Source organism: Anomalospiza imberbis, chromosome 11 (assembly GCF_031753505.1).
Source record: "Anomalospiza imberbis isolate Cuckoo-Finch-1a 21T00152 chromosome 11, ASM3175350v1, whole genome shotgun sequence".
Taxonomy (NCBI): domain Eukaryota; kingdom Metazoa; phylum Chordata; class Aves; order Passeriformes; family Viduidae; genus Anomalospiza; species Anomalospiza imberbis.
The window spans coordinates 15,918,677-15,934,862 of NC_089691.1; the positions used below are offsets into that span (position 1 = coordinate 15,918,677).

The window sequence follows — 16,186 nt, forward strand, 5'->3', positions numbered from 1 at the left end:
ACCAGAAAAGGAAAGGACTTTCCCAGAGGAATGTGTGAGGAAAGCAAAGCAGAGGAGCACATGAAGTTCATCAACAAACTCCAGGCTCTGGTAGTCCTTTAATTGACTTCAATAGGAGTCATGGCTAAGAAAAAAGGGCAAGGATCTACTCCCAGTGTGACAATTGAATATAGGGATATAGAGAAAACAAAAAACCAGAATTAATTAACCTTTTAAGGGTAAATTCAATTTGACATTTGTCATCATGGCAAATTTAGCTTTCCCAATTCCATTTCACTGCTAAGTTTTTAGCTATGTTAATAAGCCAGAAATGTTTCCCTATGTTTTTCATTTCACAGAGAATGAATTATTTCCTCCCAGGATCCTGTGTAACTTCCACATAGCCTTGAGTATTGCTGCCATTTTGTAATTTTTATCATTACTCCTCATTTCTTTGTTTCACCTGCACTTTATTCCCCACCTTTTCCTCTCCCTTCTCTTGTCCTTTCACAGTGCACTATTTTGACTTCAGGGACTATAAACTGTCCTTCCCAGCCACTCTTCTCTGAACTACTAAGATGCTGCATGCTCCTTTGAATAAACTACTTGTCAATTTCAGTTCACTTTTATGTGAGAAACAGTTGCAGGACTTACTTGGTTTTATTTCAGTGAAACTAACAATAATGTAAGTTTCATCCTCACTTCACTTTTATGTGAGAAACAGTTGCAGGACTTACTTGGTTTTATTTCAGTGAAACTAACAATAATGTAAGTTTCATCATCTTTCTCTAACACAAAGAAATTGCACGAGAAACAAAAGCCAAAACTACTTCGGAAATTCACAATCTGTTGAAAAGCATTGTAGGCAAAAAGAACAGATAAAAGAAACTCCAAACCTGGCTATAATTTCAGCTATGTACTTTGCTCAGCAAACAAAAGCAGATCATTCAAGCTTCCAGCAACAGATTGTCCTATATTGCCTTTAAACTACATGATACAGTACGGATACACTTTCCTACCTCCGTATGTTGCAATGACTAATAATAGTCCTGTGGTGTAGCAGAACTGAATGTCGTTTGCATCAATACATCCAGGAGTCTGCCTGAATTGTAAAGGTCATTTGTGAACACAGAATAGGATCAAGGCTAAAACTGCAGTCTAAGAAACTCAGCCGAAAATGGTGACAAAAAATCAGCCAGCTGTTTCAGAGAGCTACATTATATCACAGACTTAACTCTGGCTGCCACGGGGAAGAAGTTGACTACATTTGACTGAAAGATGCCTGTGTCCAGCTCCAGAAGAAACTTAATTTCTGCCCTGGCCCATAAGCTTGTGCCTCAGAGGAGAAACAAGCTCCAAGACAGCTCCTGGAGATGGGGAGCCCAGGTGAAGCACTCCTGCTCAACCTCTGCTTGGAGCAGCACATGGCCCTGCTGTGGTGACACACTGGGGGAGAAAGAGTCAGGACTGTGGCAGAGATTTCATTGCAAACCTCTGCAGACGCATTTCGCCGGGAAGCCGGTCTTGGGGAGCTCGCCAAACATAAACACTTGCAAGAAGTTGAAATGAGACTCAGCAACTCCCCAAGTCAGTGCCAGCACTCCCAGTTAAGCAAACTTTGCAGTAAGCATGGAGTTGTAGAGTCCCTTTGCAGGAGGCAACAGCACGTGCCTGGTGTTTTCCAGCAATATAACCCATTTCTCTCCTTTTGACAACCTTTAGATGGCCAACATCCCAAACTTCCCGAATCCCGATGTTGCGTAACTAGAAGCAACGATGTATGTCACCGCGCCGGCTCTGTGTGGGAGACCATGTCGGGGAGCAGTATGGAGGGTGACAAGGGGTCAGGGGGCTTCCCCGAGCCCCGAGACAGGGCTGCTGCCAGCAAAGCGCACCACGTGGGCCCAAGGTGCCCTGTGCCGGGAGTGCCCTTGGGGTGCCCGGGGAGCTGCAGGCCCGGGGAGCAGCGGGAGAGGCGAGGAACGGGCAGGGATGCAGACAGAGGGGTATCCAGAGGAGCGTGCACAGGGGTAAGTCAACAGCGGGTGGGTAAGAAGGGGACAGGCAGGTGGGTGGATGGCAGGGGCAGGCAGGAGCAGCCAAAGGTGGGTGGGTGATGGACAGGAGAGGCAGAGCCCGACCGGCAGGGCAGAGCCGGGCAGGGCACGGCAGGGCAGTGCACGGCCGGTACCTTCTGCTGCCGGCGGGCCATGTCGGTGGGCTGCTTGGCGTTGAAGGGGTAGGCGATGCAGCGCATGACGAAGACGTAGAGCTGCAGTTTCTTCTTCCTCTCCTCCTCCTCCCGCTGCAGCCGCTCTAGCTCGTCCTTCTCCTTCTCGCTGGCCACCGAGGGGCTGGGGCTGGCGGGCCGCGCCGCGCTGCCGCCGCGCCCGCCGGGCTGCAGCCCCCCGGCGCTCCCACCGCCGCCGGCACCGCCGCCGCCGCCGCCGCCGCCCGGGCCCTCGCCGGGGCGGCTGGGCGAGAGCCGCGCCGCGGCGGGCGCCAGCGGCTCCTTGCCGCTCTCCTCCTCCACCAGCTCCTCCGACTCCTCCTCGCTGGACGACGGGTCCAACATCGCGGCGGCGACGGCTGGGCTCGGCCGGGCGAGCTCTGGAGCGCGCTGGGCTGCGCTCCGCTCGGCGCAGCCGTGCCCGTGCCCGGCTCCGCGCGCCGCCGCGCCCGCGCGCGCCCCGCCCCGCCCCGCGCGCGCGGGCGCTGGCCGCGGTGCTGCACGCGCGGGGCCAGGGGAGCGAGCGCCGAGCGAGCCCCGCGCATGCCCGGTGGGGGCCTGCCGCCGCCATGGCCGCGGGGGTCCGGGGGTGACGGCCCGGCGGGCGCGTGTGCCCGCGGTGTCCCCACAGCCGCGCACAGGCACCGCCGTGTCCCCAGTGTCCCCACAGCCGCACACAGGCACCGCGGTGTCCCCAATGTCCCCACAGCCGCACACAGGCACCGCGGTGTCCCCAGTGTCCCCACAGCCGCACACAGGCACCGCGGTGTCCCCAGTGTCCCCACAGCCGCACACAGGCACCGCGGTGTCCCCAATGTCCCCACAACCCCACTAAGGCACCGCGGTGTCCCCAATGTCCCCACAGCCGCACACAGGCACCGCGGTGTCCCCAGTGTCCCCACAGCCGCACACAGGCACCGCGGTGTCCCCAATGTCCCCACAACCCCACTAAGGCATTGCGGTGTCCCCAATGTCCCCACAGCCCCACTAAGGCACCACAGTGTCCTCAATGTCCCCACAACCCCACTAAGGCACCGCAGTGTCCTCAATGTCCCCACAACCCCACTAAGGCACCGCGGTGTCCCCAATGTCCCCACAACCCCACTAAGGCACCGCGGTGTCCCCAATGTCCCCACAACCCCACTAAGGCAGCACAGTGTCCTCAATGTCCCCACAACCCCACTAAGGCACCACGGTGTCCCCAATGTCCCCACAACCCCACTAAGGCACCGCAGTGTCCCCAATGTCCCCACAACCCCACTAAGGCACCGCGGTGTCCTCAATGTCCCCGCAGCCGCACACAGGCACCGTGGTGTCCCCAGTGTCCCCACAACCCCACTAAGGCACCACGGTGTCCCCAATGTCCCCACAACCCCACTAAGGCACCGCGGTGTCCTCAATGTCCCCACAGCCCCACTAAGGCACCACGGTGTCCCCAATGTCCCCACAGCCCCACACAGGCACCGCGGTGTCCCCAGTGTCCCCACAGCCCCACACAGGCATTGCGGTGTCCTCAATGTCCCCACAACCCCACTAAGGCACCGCATTGTCCTCAATGTCCCCACAGCCGCACACAGGCACCGCGGTGTCCCCAATGTCCCCGCAGCCGCACACAGGCACCGCGGTGTCCCCAATGTCCCCACAGCCGCACACAGGCACCACAGTGTCCTCAATGTCCCCACAACCCCACAAAGGCGCCGCAGTGTCCTCAATGTCCCCACAACCCCACTAAGGCACCGCGGTGTCCCCAGTGTCCCCACAACCTCACTAAGGCACTGCGGTGTCCTCAATGTCCCCACAGCCGCACACAGGCGCCACGGTGTCCCCAATGTCCCCACAACCCCATTCAGGCACCGCGGTGTCCTCAATGTCCCCACAGCCCCACTCAGGCATTGCTGTGCCCATGGTGTACCCACAGAGCCCACTGTCTCTCCGAACCTCCACAACCACACCCAGATACTGCTGTGTCCTCAATGTCCCCACAGACACCAATGTCCCTGCTGTGCCCCTGGTGCCCCCACAGCTCCACACGGGCACTACTGCGTCCCCACAGCAGCCTGAGCCACGCGGATCACCGCAGACCTGAGGCTTGAAGCATTTGTTTTCCACCAAGCAGCTCTTCTTGCACCTCAGTGCAGTTAAAAGTCTTAGTCGAAAAGTGATATTGCTGGCAAATGTTTCATCCAAGTCACTAATTATTACATGTGTAGTGATACCGTGGTTTGAAGATTACCTGGGGCAAGCTGAGAACTTCAGAAGCCTCTCTGAGGGATGAGTCACTGAAGACGTTGTGTATTCAATGGTTTAGGTTTTGGTGATTTTCAGATGTGATTGAGAGTTCATTTACATGTATTTGTGTATTTGTGGTCGGTGGGTGTTGTCAAGGTTTTGTTTTTCTACTCAATTAGCAGTGCTTCTTCTCTAAATGTCAAAATACCTGTCACCTGTTAATTCATGTTAATAAATATTTAGGGAGAATAGATAAACATTGGCTCATGGCTGTGAGAATAGCTTGTGGGAGAGGAGATAGGCACTGCTTCTCATGAGGTGTTCCAGCGTTTTCACAACAGCTGGGCTTTCTGAGCTTCTTGCCTACTTTTAATTAAAAGCTCAGTGTAGCAGATGAGTCTGAAAAAACTTCTGGGTCCTACATTTCCAAAAGCTATGAGAAGTGGCTGAAAATTGGTGTAGAGAGTGAAAAATGGCGTTCCCCATTTCCATCAGCCTTATCTGCTGGAGCTGTGGCATTCTGCACATCACCTTGCCATGGTATGTGTCCTGCCAGCAATGTGGGAAGACCTGGGGATGACAAACTCTCTGTGGGAAAGAGCAAAATTGTAAAGTTCCTGCAAACAAAGTTTTCTGTCTGCTTTCCATTCAAAGAAGCTGGTCCAAGCTGAAGTTAGGAAAAGATTTTTCAGCCCCTTTTAGCCTTTCTCAGTGTCATTTTATGTCATGCCTCCCTATTTATTTTTTGCCAGAAAAACAACTAGAAATACCATGACATCATTGCTGTAATGCAAATAACCCGGTTCACCCAAGGTGTGTGGTTGTGCTGCTAGGGGAGAGGGCATACAGCAGCACCTGCTAGTGCCATTTGGCCCCTAGCATTGCTAATGCAAGGATAACTACCTCAAGGGTGATGGGATGTCTCAAAACTATCTTCCGTATTGTAAAAAAATGCGGCGAACCCCGGATGCAGGAAGAAATGATGATGTCTGGCTCCAGATCAGAAGGCTGAAGGATCTGCTTTATTAAAACTATACTGTATCACATTAATATACTATTTAAAGAGATACTACACTATTCTACATACTTACGTCTTACTTACCTATCTAACTGACTACTAACTCGTGACTCTCTGCTGAGAGTCCGAGCCACAGCTGGATCCCATTGGTCACTGAACCCAAACAACCTTCACTGGAATCCAACCCAGCAATCACTTCAGGTAAACAATCTCCATACCACATTCCACATGGGGAAAAGAAAGGAACAGAGATAATGATTGTTTTCTCTTCTTCTCTCTGTGCTTCTCCTGAGAGAATTATGTCTCTCTGTCTAGAGAATGTGAATGTCACACTTCCTCAGCAAAGTTCTCTTATTTCTTTAGTTGCCTTTTAGTTTGGCATTTCTTTCTTTTGATTGATGCCATTTTTATAGCATCCATCAGAAAAAAACTCCTTGTCCTGAGTCCAGTTTTGCCAATGCAGAAAAAAATTGAATAAATTACATCAGTGCCAATGATGATATTATATATAGGTGATCACACAACAGAGGAGAAAGCAGAAGTCTTTGGGATTTTCAAGAAAGAAATGTCATTTATTGTATAGGAGAATGGAAAAACAAAATCTGTGACATGGTGCTCTCCCTCATAGTTGAGGAGGCAGAAGCTGCAGCTCTCTGTCTTCCCTCTCCTGGACAAAACAGCATTAAAGCTCTGTCAGATGATCAGAAGAAAATTGGACCATTTTTTTATGAAAGGTTTTCTGTGGTGATTGCTCTGATTGTTGTGGTAACTCTGCAGAGGTGGATTCACTAGAGGAAAGCAGCTGGGGATGACAGAAATAACTTTTGCTGGTAGGAGCATCACAGACGTTGAGTATCTGACTATAAAGACAAATTGACTTTTCTGACAGATTGTCAGAAAAGATTCCTTAAATTAATTGATGTAATATAGATACATACAACCACCAAAAAAAAAAGCTTTTTTTTTTTAAAGAGGCTTCAGATTTATATTTATCCTTTAGTGGGTGAGATTTGGCTCACTAGAGAACTTTGAACTTGGTTATGTTTTGAAAGGCCTGACTGAATATCAAGGTATGGTTCCTCTGGAAGTCTTGCTGGTCCAGAGAAGCAGGAGCACGTCACAGTCAATGTGATTGAGACTTTATTTTCTTAATTCACACAGCCATGTTTTCACAGTGACTGTGTTTGAATGTACAGTTACAACATTCATACTTTTTACTGAATAAAGGAAAGAGTCAGGTCAAAAATTCTCAGACCTCTTGCTTTTTCTTTCCAAATGCCATATTTGTCCAGAGAGATGTATGCAGCTTCCTCTAAAACATCTCTCACTTGCAGTTGTTTGCATCTTATGGCAAGGCAGTGTCTGGAAGGCATTGTGCAGGAAGGGAAGCAGTAGAGTGATCATGAAAATTATGTGTGGCTAACTACCAATGGCATTATTTCACGGTGGGTACTTGTGTAATTACCCATCATGAGTGGGTAAATGTAGATAAATAAGAGCATTAGCTAAGTAATTTTTGATGTTATATTGGTTTTTATTGCTGTTTTCTCAGGAAGTTTAAAACAAAGGCTCTTTGGGTTAAAAGGATGGCTAATATTGGATGGCTAATTTCATTTTCAAGATGAAACATAGCTTCAAAACCCATGGTCCTTTCTAGCTTATCACTTTGGAACAGGCTCCAGGAGGTTTTAAAAATCTGCCCCTACATATTTGTTCCCAGCATCATGAGTTAATTGCATCTGCTGAAACACTTTCCAGAATAATTACTAAATGAGATCCAAAGTACCTACATTACCAGCTCTCTTGCAAATTCTGGTAAGGGGCAATACTCACGGTGTGGGAATACTCCACCTCTGTGCCTGTGCCTGTTTACACTACAAACAAGAAGCAGCAAATACACACACACACCAATCCCTGCCGAGGCCAAAATGCTTCCCACCTCTCATGGCTGGAACCACTGCAGCTGAGTAAAGGAGATTCCAGGTGACCTCAGATATCGAAACAGAGTTGGATGAAGAATAGTAAAAGTGAAATTGTGAAATTAATAAATGTTTCAAATTTATTTCCATTTTATACAGTGTCAGAGGAAAAAAACTGTTGATATTAGAAAAATCGCTACTGTATGTCTCTCCAGTTTTTTTCCATTAGACAGAGGAAATCAGTGTAGATAATGATTTGTGGAAATTATTGTAAAGAAAAGCAGAGCTGAAGCAGAGGCCTTGGCTTTGGGAAGAGACTTCCTGTGTATGTGGCACCAGGTGCAGTGGCACAGCCTGTGCAAGCAAGCAGCCAGGACCCAAGGCTTGGGAGAAACCCTCAGAAAGAGTGAACTCCACTTAAAGCAGCCATTTGGGAGAGCTTAACAGAATATCTCCCTCTGGGAGGCTGCATTTGCATGAAAAGCAAACAAACACACACTCTTTTTATTAATCCTGGTTAAAGGCCTAAACCAGAATATTTATGAAAGCTGGAAGCAATTAGCGCCTTTGTAAAATCTATGTGCACTGATGGCAGGGAGTTGCAGAGACTGTCTAGAAGAGGAAAGAGAGAGTAAGGCCCATTTCTTGTGCTGTTTAGCCTCCTCTGAGATCCCTTGTGGCCATGGAACATGATAGAATCCTTAGGGCTGAAAAGACCAACCATTAGCCCAACACCCCATGTTCACCACTGAATCATGTCCCCAGGGGCTACATCCACACACCTTTTGAACACTTCCAGGGATAGTGATTCCACCAGTTCCTTGGGCAGCCTATTCAGATGCCTGACCATGCTTTCAGCAAAGAATTTTTTCCTTAATATCCACTCTAAACCTCCCCTGGCAGAACATGAGGTCATTTGCAAATCACTTGCACCGAACATGAGATTTGGAAGCAAAGTGAGAGTGCAGACTCTGGTGCTGGGGCACTCTCTGCTTCTCCCTGCCAGTCACCAGCTGCACCCATTAGCTCCTATCCCTATTCTAGCTCGGATAGTGCTGTTTTAATGAGCCTGAGGTGATTTTCCTTATATATGCAGTATGCTGAGTATGGATCAGAAAACACCTCTGGAGGTGTGTACAGCGACCCTAGCTAGGATTCACCCTCACTTTGAGACCGACTGCAGAGCAGCTCCTGATTTTTGACAGGGCTGCCCAGTGCCAGCCCCTCAGCAATCACACAGTGCCTGCTGGCTGCTACTCAGTGTTTATACGAGACCAGCGTCAGAGATCATTTGTTCTTCTGGATGTTACCTACTGCAAATTTGACCCTTTGGCAACATGCCATCAAAACATGAAAAAAGTTTTTGCTTGGCTATACCTCTTGCTTTAGAAAAGCAATTTTGCAATACAATTCTGAGTTCTGTTGAATATCAGGTGAAAATGATAGGGAAAAAGAGAAAAAGTAGGTAGCAAAGACTCTACTTAAAAATATCTTACAGCTCATAAAGACGAGAAATTTCAGCAACAACTGAAAAAGGAAGCAGAAGGAGCTACTGAGGGCCAGCCTTTCTTTGGCTGTGCAACAGGTAGTGCCAAGTAAATGGTACCTTCTCCTGAGGACTTGCTGTCACATCCTTGGGCACATGCTGTGAAGGGCTAGACAGTTTGCACTTTGCAACAGGGCACTTTAAAGAACTGGATAATGGGAGTGTGTGAGTGGGCAGGTTCGACCAGCACATCTTTTGATTCAGGCATGAATAGAGTCTGGCTACAGAGTGCTACTGGAAAACACTGCCTCTTGGTAATAACACTAATTTACAGAGTGGAAATAGAAATCCTGGTGTGTCCTAAGCTCCATTTATTTCACTGTTTCCTAAAATAGCAGAGGAAGCAATCCTTGTTTCTTGGTAACAGCGTTATATAGATTTCTCAGTCTCCCAAACAGAGTGGCTTAAACTGTTGCTCTTTTCACCTGTTCATGCACACACAGCCAATATTTACTTTGGGATCCTGGCTGTGCCAGGGCTGTTGAGGAGTGGAACAGGGGCCAACCAGAGATGCTGGCCTTACTTAATCCTTGGCATCAGGGAAGTGTGGGTGGGATGGGGAGGGAGGCACCGTGGGACACCCAACTGCTGCAGCTGCAGACGGTGCAAGAGCTGGGGTGCCAATGCTTCAGTTCAGCATTTCTCTTATCATTGCTCAGCCTGCTCCTTGCCCGGCAGACAAAGGATTTACAGCAAGTTTCCTTTCTTCAGCAAACTGCCACCTGAAAGGGAAAATTCCAGCCAGCTGAGGGTCAGTCTCTCACAGTGGGAACAGTTGTCTGTGTCCTGTGCAGTGGTAGCTGCCCACTGGCGACTGGCAGGGTATTGAAGAGATGGAGTTACCCTCTCTACCTGCACTGCTGGAAAACTGCAGTTTGCAATAAGATAACCTCCTGATCTATTTCTGGATGGTGTATTTGAAGGTGCTTTGGAAAGGCTTTTCAGTCCCTTGAAAAAGTCTGTTGAGCCATCATTCTCTCTCTTCTCCCTCCTTTGCAGGTGCCAGGTTCTTCTCTCCAGACCTGATTAGCATCTGCAGGAAAATGAGACTTCCCACAGCATCCAGGTTCTGGAGTCAGAAGTAGCCCTGTGTGCTGAAGTAGGAGTGCTTATTCCACCCTGTAGCTGGATTTAGATACGCCACCGTTGCAGCTGTATGGGGGGTGCTGTTGGCTGGGTTTGAAGCAGCCCTGGCCTCCGCAGGCAATGTTGCTGCCTCTCAGGCCTCTGCCTCCACAGTCCTTCTTCGGGAAGGAGACAGCACGCTGGCTTTGGTGCCTCCTGTGCCTGGAGGCTGATGCTCATAATGATCCACATGATGGGTTTCTTCCAGGCACCTATCACTGCTCAGGGGCACTGCGAGAACAAATTCTGCAGGGAGAGAAGGGGGGATGTACTGTAAGAGGTATGTCAGGGCAGGGACAGAGGGAAAGGTTGAATCGCCTTCTTTGATAACGTGAAGCAGGAGATGGGGAAATTTAACAGTGATAGGAAACACACTACCTGCTTTGTGCCCCCTGCTCTCCTCCACTGGCCTGGGCAGACCCTGCTTGCCATTGAGGATGCACTTGGTCCTGACACTGGTTCTGGTCCTTCCAGCCTCCTCCTAGGGTTTATTATACCAGGTGTGAAAATAAATAAAAACAAATTAGCCTGACCCTGCAGGCCCTGAAAGAGACCAGATTCTTTCCACATCTGCAGCTACTCAGCAAAATCCACAAGTGAGCTGTTTATCTCCACTTTCTGGCCAGACTGGCAGCATCACATCCGTGTCAGGTTCAGCACTGAAATCCTTTTACAAACCCTATTGAGAGGATTGTAGCAATATTTTCCTGCCCAATCAGCACTGGCTCCCAGCTTTCGAGGCGTCTATAATTAAAAATGACTGAGTCTTATTGCAGATAGGAGGACCGTGGGCAATTTATCAAATGCACCCTATTCTGCTCGCCCAGAGCCTGGAAATAATTGCAGCTGATCTATTCCAGCATGCACAGGACTCCTACAAAACCTGGGCTGGATTGTGGCTGCCAGTCAGTGCCTGATTGCCATCCCTGGGGCCACTGCATCTCAAGGTGCATCTGTGTACTTATTTTTGAGTTCTTTGTGATAATTTTTTGACCAGTCCGTATTTCAGGAGAACCTGAACCTCTCATACCCAAGTAAAGGAGCAATTGATTTGTAGCAATTATACTCTAGCTGTGTGATTACTTCACTGAATATACAGTACTCCTACTGCTAAGTAAATAACTCTGAATTTCTATTAGGCTTTTAAATATCTTTGTTCTGGAAGATCTGATTTTACTGGTCTTCAACACATCACTAATAACTTACAGTTAGTGGTTTTTTTCTTGGTAATTATGAACCCTTGAATTTCGTTTCACATGAGCCACTTGGATTTACAGAAGTGACTAGATGGGCTTCCTCTGGGGCCATGAATCTCTCTTTTTATTAAACATCCCAATCATGACAAATGCCTCAGAGTCACCATTTTAAAATAAATGCATTATCAGTACTGCAAAATCTATGTGAATTAATATGTAATATCAGTAAGTAGGGCGTTTGAGCAGTATTTTGGGCACAGAATAAATATTTAATGATTTCTGTTCCAAATTTAGTGTGAAAGTGATTTAAATGCACAGCATGCTCCCTGCTTACATATCAACAATTTGACACAAATACCAGCCGGCTGTTTGTTGCTTCCTGGGGACGCTGCTCGGGTGTGGCCAAGTGTCCTCACCAGTGGCACAGCTGTGGCTCACAATACTTAGAAATTCCTCTACTATTGATTCAACAGAGGACTGACTCAGACTTGGTAAGCTGACTTGAGGCTGTTCGTAAAGACTTTGCTGCTGCCATTGGGATAGGATGAAATAACATCCAACCCATTGCATGTCCCATCCATAAGCTTGGCCAGGACTGGCAGGAGCAAATGAGATTGCAGAGGTAGGGACTGGGGGATTTACTCAGACTGAAAACTCACAGACCTAGAAAGGGGCTGTTTCTCCCATGATTATTTTGGAAATGATGGTAATCATCTTGACACTCAAAGACCCATTGGGAAGAGAAACCTTATGTCCCCTCCTGAGCTGTTCAGGAATTGCTGGGTTTGGTTGACTTTTCTCCAAGAGATTTCTCTGGCCCCTCCAAAGGATCATTTTTTAATTATTCACCAGGACAATGCCACTCTAAGGTTCCCTGGGAAATTCTTGGTGGGTTCCCCTGGGAAAGTTTTAGGCTCCCATAAACTCAGAGAGGCTGAAAGCTGCTTTTAGCCAATCCATCGCCAATTTTGAGGGGAAAAGAAAAAAAAAAAAAAGACTTTATCTGGAATCCCCTGCTATTGCAATGTCTCTGCTGCACAAATGTTGCTATGAGTTAGAAGCACAGCACCAGAGCACTACAATGTAAACCTGAAGAACCCTGTACTTTTGGTTTCATTCTAGGGGCTGCTGCACTCAGGAGACCTGGGGTGACTTTGGAAAGTCGGTGAAGAGCGATGCTTGACTTCTTCCTCTTCTGCTGTAATCACCCAGCTTGGATGTGGGGCTGACTCAGCGGGCTGACTGATGCCCCAGGCACAGCTCTGCTGCCAGCCTCACCCTTCCCACTATGGGTTCTGCCTTCTCAGGCAAGGCAACCCACAAAGCTCTGTCTTATAAAATCCCTCTTTGCAACCACCTGCCCTGATTTGGGATATTTTCTCCCAAATGAGACACAACTGGCCTAGTCTCATGTAGAAATGCAGCCCAAATTCAGCCCTGGTAAACTTACAGAAATGCAGCCCAAATACAGCCCTGGTAAACTTATTTATAAAGCTCCCAAAATTTGCACAGAGAATGTGATTTTCCTCAGCAGCGAGAGGTCTGCGGCTGTGCTCACGCTGCACATTTTACAAGCTAGTAAAGCAACTGCTGGTTGAATTTGTCCCTTAAAAGCATATTAATGCCTCTTCACAACATGAATACCTCCTCTAATAGTTTAATTCCATTTTGATTCTCTAATTTACTGATGGGAAAGGTGCTGAGTTGCACAGATTTCAGCCTTCTAAGTAATTTGACATCTCTGTACATGATACCACACAGCAGCAGCAACAGAAGTGGAAAGTTTGATGTAGGATTTAAAAGCATTTTTTGGATCCCTTCCAAGCATCTGTGCAGCATTTGCATTTCCCATTACTCCCGAAGTACTCTTGTGGCTAGCAGTGTCTTAGAAGCAAAATTTTCTCCTTCTCTAAGAAACTTGATCCTGGAGTAATATCAAGAACTGTATATGTACATACACACAAACAAATTAATATCTCTAAATGAAAGTGGTGGTGGAGTAGATAATAATGACAGTAAAACTGCGACAGAACTGCCTTAGTGCCTATTAGTAAAAAATATTATGTTATTTGTAATGATCCTAGGGCACTATTACTTTTAAATAAATTTTTTAAATGGTCAGATCACTTATTAAAAATATTTCTCCTGTATCATGGTTTCTGTGATTCACAGGAACATCTTACTGCCTTGGTCTTGAGCAGTGCTCTGAAATGAACATTGTTTGCCAAGATACTGCACAGAACAGAAAAGATCCTGTTGAACAGCAAATAAACCTGCAACAGGTAGTCAGCATCAGAAGATGTAATTTTTAGATTGCAAAGTTGCCGAGCTGCTTCCACCACCACCCTCAGCCAGAGCGTGGCTCGTCCTACAGAAAAGCTCTGTTTCAGCAGGTGTTTGCAGCAGCTGGTCTGTGATACCAGCAAAGCCCTGGTATGGAACAGAAGCTGCTCTGCTCTCCCAGGTCTAATGCAGGTCTCCCCATCTGGCATTGCCTTGAGGGCTGAACGTGCTCTGGGTACAACGGCATCCCTGCTTACAGCCACACAGATGCTGAATTTCCAGGACACCCACCAGCTCTCCATCAGCCTTGGTATGAGCTTCTCTGCCTAGACCTTCTTTATCCTGTGTGTATCAATCATTAAATCAATAATCAATCAGTCATTCAAATGCTTTTAGGACAAGTCCTAAACTTCCAGTTTCGCGGGCCCAGGCTTCATTTCTTTGGATAAGGATTGTGTGATCAAAACAGAGCATTCTTCTAAAGAGGAAATTTTGATGTGCAGGGCTGAAACTCTGTTTGAACACTTGTTGCTGTATTGGCCTTGCTGGTATAATCTCTGGCAAGCTGATTTACTGCAAGACATTTTACTCTCTGTAGAGCAGAGGCACCAAGTGTGTGTGTGTGCCTCTCTAGCAGCTTTTTGGATCAAAGAAAACAACTCCAGTCAGCCTCATGCCACTATGGTGAGATGGCAGAGTAAGGATGAGCAAAGTAATGTGGTCCTTGGATAGGATGGGACAGAGGTGGAGAGGCTGCATGGGGCAGCCCGACTTTGTCAGAGCCAGCAGGAGTTCAGGACCTCTGGAGCCCCTCGGATGACTTTCAAGCAGGCTCTTGAGGGACCTGATGGGGACCTGATGCAGGTTTGTGATCTTGGGCGTTGTACTGTACACACACCATGCTGTCAATGCTTGGTGCTGTCTGTGCACCATGCTGAACATGCACCACGATTTATGTGTACCATGATGGCATGTGCATTGTGCTGGCTGCACTGTGTGTACCTGCACACTGTTGTATGTACTCTGAGGTGTACGTGCCCAGTGCTGCATGTTCACTGTGTCATACACCCCCTGTGTTGTACATATGCTGTGCTGGCCATGCACTGCACTGCCCATGCCAGCCTCTGCTTGGTGTCCTGGCAGCATGTGAAGGGACACCAAACCTCTGTGAATACTTGTGGAATCACTGCTAGCAAAAACACCATGTGAAAACCACGAGCAAGAGCAAAAACACCATATGAAAACCATGAGCAACAGCTCATGCTGAGGAGGACCAGCCATAGGACAGTTAGAACCACTGCTGAGGGCAGGATGGTGTTCTAAATGATTACATGGAGATGGAAATTACTATGAAGGCAAAATAACTCTAATGGTGTTTGCACTAGAAAGAGACAATGGAAGAGACAACTCACTCCCTGGACTCATCCAAATTTCCAAACACATCTTCAGATGGGAAGACAGCCAAAATATTCCCATCAGGGAGGCAAGCAGTGGCAGAGGGGAGAAGAAAAGCAGCACTACTCACTAGATTTCAAACAGCTGGAAAAAGGCTAATATCAGTTAAACCCTGTAGCTTGAAGCATAGTGGGAGGTAAAGAACTCTTCACTGGGGATAACTATAACTACAAAAATCTGCCGACTGGCTCCCCAGTCATCACAGGAACCAGCAGTTGTATCACCCAGGCAAGCTGTTCCTGAGCAGGCTTCATGCTGTGCCTCTTCCTTGGAGGATCCCACTGCCATTCCATGTGGTTGTGTCAGTGCACAAAGGTGTCTGAGGCCACAGACAGCAAGCAAAAGCCCCAGAGCCTGCTCCACTATTATGCAGAAGCTTGAACATGCTCCTGTGTGGTCAGAAATCCAGGGGCAGGGATGCCTCCCTGCAGAGAGGGAGGAAGATGTCCAACCTGCTCTGCCCTGCTGTGACACTACCCAAGCTGAAATCAAAGGACACAATCAAGTGGTTTTTCACCCACAAGTGATGAGAATGGATTTTTTTGAGGCTGACTGCAGCCTCAAAAACTAAATCTCACACAGTAATTCCTGACTGAATATGCCTGCCCTTCTGCAGTGACTTAATTCAGGAGCCCAGTCTTTTTGAAAAACCCTGCAGAGTGGGGGAAGCTGGTGTATCTACACAGCTCGCTGAATATTGTCTTTATTAAACATTTTGTGCTGTCTTTTTGGCCTTTGGCTCCCATTTCATTGTGCCATTTTCTGCTAGGTGACACCATCATATACTTCCCCTGCATTAACTTGTGCAGAGTCTGGTCAAGCCACTTCTTGAATTATACTGAAGTACCAAAAATGCCAAGCTCAGAGTTGTTCATCAAATTCTTGACTGACTTCCTTCCACTGTTTTATGGAAAGCTCTACAGCAGTGCAAAGACACGTTTCTATAATATTTTCTACATATTAAATAATATGTTTCTCTGTCTAAAAATATCCAAACCAATAAAGGTGTCATGTTTATTTCTTGCCTTCTTACTGTCCTTCATCTGTTAAAAGTGTTACAGTTGTGGATGAGAGAGAGTGAAATCTCTCTGAAGGCCACTTTCCTTAATGTTTGCTGCCCTTTTGCTCTTTGAAATACAAAGTGGAGGACTAGGTAAATACTGCTGCAGCTGATGAAGCCCTCTGAGGGCATATGTCACAGCATCC

The 16,186-nt window shown here is 47.6% G+C and overlaps 1 protein-coding gene across 24 annotated transcripts in view; it reads right to left on the bottom strand.

The window, feature by feature from the left end:
• Positions 1 to 2,645, bottom strand: part of CADPS (calcium dependent secretion activator) — a 207,016-nt gene extending 204,371 nt beyond the window's left edge. For 13 of the 24 annotated variants that reach the window (XM_068202137.1, XM_068202141.1, XM_068202120.1 and 10 more), the window contains exon 1: positions 2,171 to 2,644. In XM_068202137.1, the coding sequence (XP_068058238.1) occupies positions 2,171 to 2,554 (384 nt within the window). In that variant the 5' untranslated portion in view covers positions 2,555 to 2,644. Of the gene's footprint in view, positions 1 to 2,170 lie in introns of all 24 variants that reach the window. The other 11 variants (XM_068202139.1, XM_068202131.1, XM_068202128.1 and 8 more) reach the window with 3 other exon arrangements.
• Positions 2,646 to 16,186: the final 13,541 nt, after the last annotated feature.